The sequence below is a fragment of the Aplysia californica genome, unplaced genomic scaffold (assembly GCF_000002075.1).
Source record: "Aplysia californica isolate F4 #8 unplaced genomic scaffold, AplCal3.0 scaffold00358, whole genome shotgun sequence".
Classification (NCBI taxonomy): Eukaryota; Metazoa; Mollusca; class Gastropoda; order Aplysiida; family Aplysiidae; genus Aplysia; species Aplysia californica.
This window is the reverse complement of record NW_004797628.1, coordinates 504,372-516,035: the sequence shown is the minus strand read 5'-3', so window position 1 is coordinate 516,035 and position 11,664 is coordinate 504,372. Positions and strand designations below refer to the sequence as shown.

Sequence of the window (11,664 nt, the reverse complement as noted above, 5' to 3'; positions counted from 1 at the left end):
CGTTGTTACTTTCCACTCTTCTTTGTCCATCTCTTTTGTCATTGTACAGGTCACCGATATATTCTGTCCAACGTTCTAGTATCTTCTTTGTCCATGATGATTGATATTCCCATCCGTTGATTTGAGGCATCCTGTTGATCCACGTGTTCTTGTACGGCACACCTCTTTAATTTTTCTATGCAGATCTTTTGAGTTCGCATTGGAATGATTTTCCATTTCCTCACATTCTTCTTTTAACCAGATATCTTTTGCTAGATTACATTTTGTTTCTGATTTCTTTATGAAGGTTCTCATATTTTTCCTGATTTTGTTCTTCGTTCCTCCATAAGATTAAGAATTTCTTCAGTCACCCATTTCTTCTTTGCTTTTGTTGATCTTTCTGGTATGGCGTCTTTTGCAGCCTCATTATGGATGTTTTAAGCTGTTCCCATATGTGTTCTGTGTCTTGTATTTCTTCTAAGGGGCCGAATTTGTTCTGTACATTTATTCTGAATTTATCTTGCATTCTTTGTTTGACTTTGACTTTGACTGTAGTCATGCCATGTTTAGTTTCATATTCTTGTTCTTGCTCATCATGTGTGTTCTTCTCAATCTGATTCTAAATTTTCCCACTACAGGTACATGGTCACTGTAACAGTCTGCTCCTGGGCGCGTTTTGACATTTAGCATCCCGTTTTTTAAATCTTTTCTTGATCATGATATAGTCGATCTGGTTTCGAGCGCTGTCTCCAGGACTCTTCCAGGTCCATAATCTTCTTGGTGGTTGTTCATACCTAGTGTTTCCAATAATCATGTCATTCAGGATGGCCCATTCTATCAGTTTTTCTCCTCTTTCATTTCCGGTTTCCAGTCCATATATATGGACCCACTATGTCTTCATGTCTTGTTGTTCCCACTTTTGCATTAAAATCTCTCATGACAGGGGTGAAAGGCATTGATATACATTTTATCGTTGTGTGTAACCGGGGCTTAAGTCGGTACACTATGAATTTAATTTGTAGCTACTCTTAACACCTAACTCTTATTTCACATAAGGCGTTACGTGATTCTGTCTGTCTGTCTGTCCGTCTGTCCGTCTGTCCGTCTGTCTGTCTGTCTGTCTGTCTGTCTGTCTGTCTGTCTGTCTGTCTGTCTGTCCGGCAGTCTAACACCTGAGATCAGCCCCGGTTTGGACCTCAGAAGAGAATGATTTACTTTCTTCATGACATTTTGATCAGTCCGGTTGCATAACTACTAGACTACCAACGCCACAAAAGCGTAACTAAGCTTAAACAAACTGTGAATTTCTGTTAAAATGTATCTGAACATAAGCTTAGCTAAGTTAAGTATAAAAACTAAACTAAATTATGGTTCTCAAACCCCAGAGACGGTTTTTGTGTTAAGTTTTATTTTCGAGGCGAGACCATGAAATAAAAGAAGCCCAAACCTCGGCCCGTTCCTTTGAAAACGTAATCCATAGTAGGCAAAACACACGCCACCCCTTGTTCGCCACATACAGACAAAATAATACAGTAATTGCAGCTGTAGCAAAAGATGGGGGAGTTCATGATTGCAACTGCTGTTGACAAAGACTATGATGTGATACACTTTTTGGTTTTTTTAGTTTTAGTAGAGGTTTTACAGCGCTCGCAACTGCATAAGGTCAAATGAGCGCCAGAAGATAAGAAGGGTCACAGGAGAGTAACAAACATAAAAAAGAAGAAGGGGAGATAAGGACGATAGATGTTTGATAGGAAATGAGCAAGCCACACCAGAGCACCCGCCAAACACCTACATATTTTTTGTGATAACTATAACACAAACAATGTAATACAGCATTCTATATTTCAAAAAAAGTTTCTTCAACATAAGTTTATTCATTCAGCCACAGAAGGTCATTATACAATGTACAAAGGGAAGTTAAACATAACAAGGAGTGCGAAATGAGACCTAAGAGCTCTTACTAGTAACAGCTCCAAGATAGAGACAAATATGATGATAGAAACAAGACAACCTTGTATTGTACAAAGATAGAGAAGAAGTAGCAGTTGATTTAACTTGAAGACATCCAGAGAAAATCACAGCCACACTCCCTAGACACACCCCCTCCCCTTAAAAAAAAACAATCCTAAATAAGCGCCCCCCCCAACCAGAAACCCTCAGTAAAGCTGTAGTCATTCAATTCTGCAATTCAACTTTCCAAATTATTTCACTATTCACAGCTATTCTGGGTGTAGTAGAAGAACCATTCAAATGCCATGTGATCTTATGAACCGGATATGCCTCTCATTTTCCTTAACCTGTAGTGCAACAATTACAGCATATCAGATATTATCTGAAATCATTATAAATCATACAGAGCAATAATACTTTATATTTGAAGATTACAAGACAGATTGATATGAAGAGCCAACAAGTGTTATAAAACATGCCTCTGAGAAGTAATTACTAATATAAATTCAATATTTACTAGTCATTTATAATGAAAAGCCAAAGGCCCATGATGCTCAAATATCAAAGCACAGAAGAATACAAGGCTTTGCAAAAAATTAACTGTAGGCAGGCCCAATGAGCTTCCCTTCTCCTTTTTGAAGTTCAAAGCATTATAACGAATGGTGTTGTAATGTAATGTAATCATACAGTAGCTTGCAATGTACATGTACATGTAATTATTGTAATGCAGTGTTAGGGACTACAACGGTTTTTAGGAGAATAGAGATTTGACAATAGAAAAATACCCTATTGATAAACAATAAACATAGAAGTCTCTAACCATTTTAAACACCAGCCCCCCCCCTCTTTCCTAAATATAATATTAACATTCATTCTGGCAGCAACATTCATAAATTAATGAACAACCTTACATTATTATTTCAAGATAGGGTTTTACAATATTAAGAAGGAAAAAAAAACAGTATCCTGAGCACGACCAATGTATGGACAGCTCAAAAAAAAAAAAAAGCAACATAACAAAACTTTAACACAGTTTGGAAACAACACATTCACCTGTAAAAATAAATGCAAATTAAGTGGAGAATTTAATTTGCTAAATGCTACGACTTAGAATTGTAAGAAGAATGTCTCTGGTTCAATGGGTTCTCCGGAGACTTCATCCATTCCTTCTTCAGCATCTGCTTGAGCTGAGACAGCCTCATGTTGGGGTTCTCCTGTTTCAGCACCGGGAGTCGCAATGCTTCAAATTCAGAATAGGCAGCTTTCACTCGTTTTTCTGGGTGTTTGTCCAAGGAGGGTTCAGCAACACTGAAGGAAAAAAGAAAGTCACAAAAGAAAATCTTCAGGAGCTCATAATTCTATTCAAAGATAACCAAGACATGAGGTAAGGTGGTACAACCCCATCAACACAATTTAGATAAATTAAAGAAGCAGGCTCCTTCAACTACAACCTCTCCTGTTAGGACTAACCAAAGTTGTGTAGGGTACTTCCAAAAGAAAGTTCTGAGACGCTCAATGAAATACGGTGGAGTCCGCCTAAAGTCAACACGCTTTATTTGAACAATCGTTTAAAGTGAACAATATTCTGTGGTCTCGATTGAAACGCTATTTGCTTTTAAGTAAATAAATAGTGGATAAAATGAACTGGTTTCATGGGGAAATCAGATAAAGTGAACGCCCAAAGAGAGTGAGAGTGAAAAACGGACCGACCGAGTCACTGTCGCCATGCTGTGAAAATAAAATTCTTTGCCTCAGGCATCAGCAGACAATCCCAGCTCGGAGTTCAAGACGGCAATCTCAATCAGAAAGAAAGAGTTCTAGTCTAGGCTCGCCCGCTGTGTTGTCCCCCCCCCCCCCATCCCACCTCCACCCTAGATCTAGATGCACCAGTGCCCGTAGCTACTGTTTCAAGGCCTCCACCTCACATCTTTTGTAATGAAAGGAGAAGCATTCCATCATACCGTACATGAAGGGGGGTGTTATTTTAATTCACTAGGTCACAGGCCGTTCTGTTTTTCTTTCTCCACCTCAAGCACTAGGATCCTGGTCCCAGATAACAGATATGATGAAAATCACAAGCAACTAACCCAATAACAAAACATGTCTTGCCATAACTGACCTGAGCATTGCAATTGCATCATCCACAGTCCGAGCATCCTCTCCTTCTGTGACCAAAAGATTCACATTCTCTTCCAGAGGCACCTCATCATGTGACAGTTGCTCCTTGGCTTTTTCAGCTGGAACATGATAATTTGACAAAAGTAGAGCATTTAATAAAAGTAAGCAAAAACAGGAGGACGTTACGAGAGACCATTAAAAAAATGTCACAAAACACTCATGCTAAATTACTCGACTGTATGATACTGTACTTGTTGGACATTTATACATAATAAGGAGAGAGCTTGGGCGGCTCTCGTGGCCTAGAGGTTAAGGTGTTGGCTTCTCATTCAAAGGTCCTGGGTTCGAATCCAGGTAGCGACCGAAAAATTTTCTTCTCTAAAATTGTCTCCCTTCACCTCATTTCCTGCTCTCCAGCCATGTTCTATCTTCTGCTTCCGTCTCCTCTGTTTGCTCCCACCCCCTCATCTCCTTTGGGATCCTGACGCTTTCTGCAGCCTTTCTACTCCTACTCCTTGGCTCCTTCTTACTGCTGTCTTTCAGCCACACCCTTGATCTTCTGGTAGGAAAGATCTCCACCTAGCCTACTCGGACAAGGGCAAAAAATCTCTGAGGGCCTGCATGCAAGTTGCGCACGTTAAAGATCCCTTGGTGGTCTAAAATCAATAAAAGTAGGCTTCGGCCGTCACTCGGGCTGAAAAAGTTTAATGTGTCCCGCGCATTCATATGACCTTATGCAGTGGCGAGCGCCGTAAAACACTTTCCCATTTTTTTAAAAAAAGGAGAGAGCTTTAAAAAGAAGTGGACTTTTACCATCACCTAAACCCCCCCCCCCGAAAATACACAAGCTTGATCATTGACAGCATCAGGTTCTTTTTTTCTCATGTTATTCAAGTTTCAGGTGAAAAGAAGCACAGTGACACAATAGCCATGTCTTCAGATGAAATACTGATTGGTACAATAAACAAATACAATGAACGGAAAAATAAAAACAGGACTGAATAAGCATCCAACCACTAATATATTGTACACAAATGAACTTAAGAAGACAAAGAATCAACTATTCTTGGAAACAGACTATTAATGTTCATACAGATACCTTAGACAACAAAGTCAGCCACAAAATGTTTTGCAACTATATAATGTCCATGAACTGTGTATAGCAGTATAGCATTTAAGAAACTTTTTTTCAGTTTGGAAAGCCTTAAGAAATTTTTGTGGGCTTTTATTCACTAAGATGACATTTTTCAGTGAATCTCAACTTCAGAATGGTAAAAAATATTACACCATACAGAAACATTCCCAACCTTTTGCCTCTGCTGCAGCTCTCTCCTGATTCTCCAGAATCTGGGCACGAGAAACTTTCGCCGCCTGAGCCTTGGCCCCTTTGATGCTGCTCATCTCTTCCTCATGCAACTGTTGTAGCTCTTTTTTCCTCTCCAGCTGCTCAAGCCTTTTCTTCTCCTTATCATCCTGATACAAATATCATGTTATAAAAAAGGAATTCAGAAGAGTGAGAAATGTCTTAAAACGCATGAAACTATAAACATTATCACAGATGACTTTCGGGCTACAATAAGTACAACTTTCACAACTCTGTTAAATTTACTAAAGAAATAACCACAAAACTGACTTCAAACAAGGTATGGCACATGGGCCTCTTCAACAATAGTCATCAAAGGGCAGGACCTCCCACAAAATGAATGACCAGGTTCATTCAAAAGGGGAAAGAGCTATGAAAACTTCTCTAAACCAACTTAAGTTAAATGCCTTTCTAAGGACTTCAACAAAGATTGCCAGGACTACAGTCCAAAAAGACAACATCTGCGCTGAAGGTGCAATAATTCCAAACATATATTACATAACAGTAAAACCATTTCTTAAAGTAAAGTATAAAAAAAATTATCCGTTTTTTCTGAATTCTCCAACTGGATGCAAGTTCACTTACCCTAAGCCCACCTGACATTTCAGTCACAGTAAACCCCTTCATATGACTGTTCTTGAATCTTCAGCCAATTTCAGGGATTTTGGGTTAATTTTTTTTTAAATAATTTTTTTAAACATATGATAACCATTAGTTTAAAAAAAACCTTTCTTTCATTCCTTTTTGTTTCCATCTACCTCAACTAAACAGAACCAAGCATACACTTCCTTTTACTGTACTGTGCACCAAATAAATGCCCCAGCCTGTGGCCGTTTGTGTGTCATGCAGTCCATATACAGGTTCCTAACTATGCAACTGTTACGTGACATAATTTTTAAAGAATGTTTTCATAACTCCCTCAAAAATCAGTTATCGCAGCCTCAACATTGAAATAATAAACTGTACTATACTACAAACATATTTGTACACTTGTAGCTTAGTTTTCTAGAAGATTAGACTGCATGTATTCATTACGTTTATCATTATTTGTATTGTGATAAGCCAATAAGACTTTTTAGCAGACTACGGAATTACTTTATTGCAACTTCATTATAATAAATGTTAGAAAAAGAATAGCTGATGACTCTTAAGGTAAAGCACAAGAAAATGTTTCTGTTTTTTTCTGCATTCTCCAACTTGATGTAAGGAATAGGCAACTGTTGGTTCACTTACTCAAAGTGCATCTGATATTTAAGTCACAGGAAACCCCTTCATAGATGATATTACGACTGTTCTTAAATCTTAAGCCAATTTTGGAGATTTTGAAATTTTTTCAATGGTTTTCATCTTTATTAGCCAAAAATACAAATGTTTATCTAACACTGAGAAAAATGATAGTCTTGAGAAAACAACCTGTCATCTAACATATTTGGATTGCCACGCTAGTGACTTCCAACAGATTTCATTGTAACACCAAACATCTGACTTTTTTCATACTCTAATAGAATAGTTGATTTTATTGGTACAATTTTGTTTTGTATAGACCACATGTTATTCAAATATCCAAGGGATTCATTTGAAATTTACTTTTGAGCAGTCAGCCTTCACAGCAACAGACAAGCTCTCTTCTTCATCTTTCAACTGCTGATGTATTTTTAACAATGTGCAACAGGCAAGCAGGACCTCCCTTTTTTTAGTCCAAATCCAAGAAGACAATGAACTTGATCTCATCTACTTCTACCCTGGGAAACACGGTGTGAACAATTTGAGACAAAACCATTAGTCATCAATCCATAAAACTAATGTTCAAACCAGGAATCAAACAAGGTATTTTGGCACAAAAGGAAAGCATCTAACTGCTACTGCTACACAAGCAAGCTCCTCAGCATACCAGATGAATGGCACTATCTGCCGTAAGCTGACAAAACGTCTTTTTTTCTTTACAGCGGTTTCGAGGAAAAGAGGTTTTTTTTGTCAGCGTAGCCTAAAAAATAGAGTGATTCCTAAATTTGAATTCTAATCTATTCAAAAACTAGTCGTAGTTTCACTTTGATTTTTTCACAAAAATGGGGTAACTGATTAGGTTTTAGATTTAACAAAAATAAAAAATGTTGGCCCCAAAATGAAAAAAAGGCATTTTGTCATCTTATGGCAGTCATGTCACTTCCATCTCAAAAAGCAACTTCAGCACCCACCTTTCTTTGCAGTTTCCTTGCATTGTGCTTGTCATCATCTGCCCACAAGGCATCTTCTTTTTCTTTCTCTACTCTTTCTTTCTCGGCTTTCTGAACTGCATCTTTCCGAGCCCTGGCTTCGGCAGCTTTCGAATTTTCTCCTTTGAACTTTTTAGGCATACTGACTGTATCTTATTCACCCCTGTGTAGCCATTAAAGAAACATCAGAATACATTAGACACGAATGAAAATTAATCATGCCAACAATTCTCATTTCATGATGAAAAATCATCTGGTGCGGCTACCACAACAAATGAAATCAAATCTTACAAAAGCTGAACAGCCTGAGGTAATAAAAATGACAGTGGAAAGCAAAGCAAAATATTTAATAAAATAATCAAATCATTTTCATCACTTAATAAGCTACATTATAATTATTATAATGAATGGATAAAAAAACGTTTTCAGTCCCAAAAGTTTGCATAAATCAATCTTGGAATAATGTAAAGGGGTGCTACTGATTTGATTTCTGTTGAATTCTAGATGCAGCTAATCTCCAATTCTTGCCAAACACTTTTTGTAAGCGATCCTGCGTGTTTGATGATTTTGTAAGCATAAGTTAATTATGAAAACATGTTTTAACCCTTTCAGCCTTAGCTACCGGTACACTGGTGATGCGTAAAAGTGCCTGTATGCACAGTAGGGTGGGTACTAGTCGATGCTGGCCATTATCGAGTACTTTATCGACTGAGAGAGCCCATTATCAATAAGTACTCAGTACTTAGAGGGTGCAGTGGCGGAGCGGTTAGTGCGCTCGTCTCTGAAGTGGAAAATCCGGGTTCGAGCCTCGGTTCGGACACAGATTTTTTTCACCCCTCCTGCCCACCCAGCAGTAATGGGTACCTGACTTCGAGTTGGGGAAGTAAAGGCGGAAGGCGGCGTGGAAAGGAACTGACCACCCTACCGCGATACGCCGAAGGCCCAAGAAGTTGTCTCAGTAACAAGGCAATTCTCGCGAACAATAGTTGTTCGGTCAGCAGCATTTTCAATGCATTTTAACTTTGTAAAAAAAAAGTATCCCAACATTCCAAAACTTGAGTATCGATTCCTAGTGACTAAGCGACTAAAATATCTAAGTACTTACTGAGGGGGTCGTTCTTAACAAGTAGTAAGTACTGGTATCGATTGGTGCCCACCACTAGCCCAGCCACCGGTACACCAGTGTGATATGGAAAGTGATTCTGACAATCAAATTAATTTAACGTTAGTAATATATCGCTCAGGAGCTCAGGCACAGAAGCACATAGCCTCCGGAGGTCAGGGCTCAAAGGCTTAGTTAAAGTGCTGGAAGGACCTCCATAACGAACGACCACCCAATAAACACTATAAAAAAGAAACCTAACCCTAACCTTAGCCTCAACCTTAACTTTTACCTTCTATCTAGATCTATTTGATAGCGGTCGCTCGTTGCGGAATTCCTGCCAAAGGGTTTAACAATTATTGCAAGCACCCTCATTTTAATTTGAGGATATTATCCCTAACAAATCCTTGGTCAAAAACTAAAACATCATAAGTCCAAAAGAATCAACACAATAACCAAAATCCTAATCGAATTTTATGAGTAAAATGCTAAATTTTCAGGTCATTAAGAATACCCCCCCCCCCCCCCCCCCGAGCCTGGTGAAATGTCAGTTCATCAAGATGAGAAACAAAATTTTGGATCCAGCCTTCAATAGGTTCCAGTTTCTAATCCAAATAGCAACGGAAATTTTTCTTCTCTAAGAAAATTGTCTCCTTTCACCTCCTTTTCTGCTCTCTTGCAATGTTCTGTCATGCTTTCGTCTCCACTTTCTGCCCCCACCCCCTCACCTCCTTTGCCCCATCCTCTGGGCTCCTGACTTTTCTATAGCCTTTCTATTTCTACTGCTGCTCCTTGGCTCCTTCTTACTGCTGTCTTTCAGCCACACCCCGATCTTATGGAAGGAAAGATCTACACCTAGCCTTCTCAGACAAGGGCGAAAAAATCTCGACGGTCCCCAGTGCAAGTTGCCCCTGTTTAAGTTAAAGATCCCTTGGTGGTCCAAAATTGATAAGGGTAGGCTTCGGCCGCCACCCAGGCAAAATTCACAAATTTTCCTTCTAACTGAAAAATGTTTTATGTGTCCCGCATGCTCATATATGACCTTGTGCAGTTGCGAGCGCAGTAAAACATTTACCCAAAAAAGAAAAAAAAAGCTATGAGACGACGTGTATAGATTTAGATTCTAGAGATCTAGATCTAGATAATCTAGCAGAAGAAGGTGCGGGGTGCGAATCAGACGGGTCACCTGACTATGTAAAATCTCACGGTCTTAGTCTCGCAGGCTAGCCTACAAAAGAAAACACCGGAAGGGAATAGGTAAATTCTACTAGAGTCTGACACTTAGTTAATTATAGTACAGTCGAACCTGTGTAAGACAGAATCGCAAGGGAGCCAGAAAAATATTCTGTCTTAGACAGGGGAATTTAGAGGGGAGATGGAGGGGGGTTTCAAAGGCCCAGCCAGTGGGATCAAGGATCGTTTGTCCGGTCAGCAAGCAGTGGCCAAAACTTCACACCTCTCTAGTGCTATGACATGCGTCAGTCTTTTTTATCCAATTACCACCAGTGCTTGCCTTTCATAGGACCGCTATTAACTATTAAAAACAGAATCGTTTGAACATCTCCTTTGCTTCCACCCTTAACCCCACCCATCGGTGTAACAAGCACAGTTAACCAATGCCACCCTTCACTGCCATCATGTAACTACTTTTCGAGGAACTCTTTTCTCGGCTGGCCGTACGATCAGGGCGGCTTGCATTGGTCAATCTAATTTCACATCTCTGGCTTCTGGCTACCCGGGAATGTTTCCGTAGAGACTCGTTACTCGAGCACTCTCACAGGCAGTCGTGAGATTTCACACCCACACTACCCTGACCTTCTGCATCGCTCAGGGCTCACATGAAGGGATAACATCTACCCCCAAATTGCACCCCTGCTCCCCTTCCTCACCCAGCGGCATGGCCATGGCGTTAAGTTTTGAGCCGACAGAACCAAACTTGCGAGTTTTGTTTCAAATCAGGGCTGAGCGGGCAAAGCATTTTCCGTCTTAGACAGGTGAAACCCTCAAGGGAGTGGACTTTTCTTTCCGTTTCCGCGTTGGACAGGTTTCCATTTTATACAGGTAATTAAAGAGGAATATATCAAGGGAGGAGCGGGGAGATTCCGTTAAGACAGGTTTCCGTTTTATACAAGTTTCCGTTAAGGCAGGTTCGACTGTTTCTAAGACTAACAGAGAATCAGTCGACTGGAGAGATCTGCTTGTCTTCTTACCTGTAAAAACACAAGGAGTAAAATAAAACTAAAAACTAAAGGGTATCCTGCAAGTTGGCAAGTAGGCTAGGCAATTGTTTACTTTCTAGCGTTCAATTCTGGTCGCACCTAGATCCAGACGAAACTCTATGCATCCCCGACTAGATTCAAAACTCTGTAATCAGGGTAAAATTGAAGATTAGCAGACCACCTGCCGGGAATACTTTTTTGGGGGGGCACTAAAATCTGTCGCAGACTAGGCCTAGAATCTGATCTAATCTAGATATATCTAGCTAGAGTCTAAATCTAGAGATCTATCTATAATTATTTTTGTGACTTTAGCAGGGGGGGCGACTGCACCCCCCTATATCTTTCTACCGGAGTAGATCTAGTGGTGGTCTCTGCTATAATGTTCAAAGAGGCCCAAAACTCTGCGCTGGAGTTAAGAATACATGTAAACCACAGCAATTTCATCATTTGTAGGTAGATATCATCATACTGGCTTTAGGAGGCCTTCCGTACTGATTTTGATGGCCATTGACAATGCATTGAGTAGATAGTCTCACGTCACCTCTTCCGGGTAAGCCCGATCGTTCCCGAAATAGCGGGGGCCCTCGATGCCGATTTCCGGGCCACAGGAAAGCACATGTTCGTTAATCCGTTATTCGAGCCCGTTTCCGGTAAGCGACGGAGCAGTATCCGGTTTCGTTTTAATCAACGAAGTCTGCTATTTCTGACGCACTTTAT

The 11,664-nt window shown here is 39.9% G+C and overlaps 1 protein-coding gene across 2 annotated transcripts in view; it reads right to left on the bottom strand.

Annotated features, from left to right (window-relative positions):
• Window positions 1-1,817: 1,817 nt before the first annotated feature.
• Window positions 1,818-11,664, bottom strand: part of LOC101849708 (coiled-coil domain-containing protein 124) — a 17,639-nt gene continuing 7,792 nt past the window's right edge. Inside the window, exons 2-5 of one of the 2 annotated variants that reach the window (XM_013085235.2) lie at window positions 7,609-7,798; window positions 5,358-5,523; window positions 4,052-4,169; window positions 1,818-3,240 (exon numbers count right to left, since the gene is read on the bottom strand). In XM_013085235.2, the coding sequence (XP_012940689.1) occupies window positions 3,033-3,240; window positions 4,052-4,169; window positions 5,358-5,523; window positions 7,609-7,767 (651 nt within the window). In that variant the 5' untranslated portion in view covers window positions 7,768-7,798 and the 3' untranslated portion in view covers window positions 1,818-3,032. The remainder of the gene's footprint in view (window positions 3,241-4,051; window positions 4,170-5,357; window positions 5,524-7,608; window positions 7,799-11,664) is intronic. The other variant, XM_005103099.3, reaches the window with a different exon arrangement.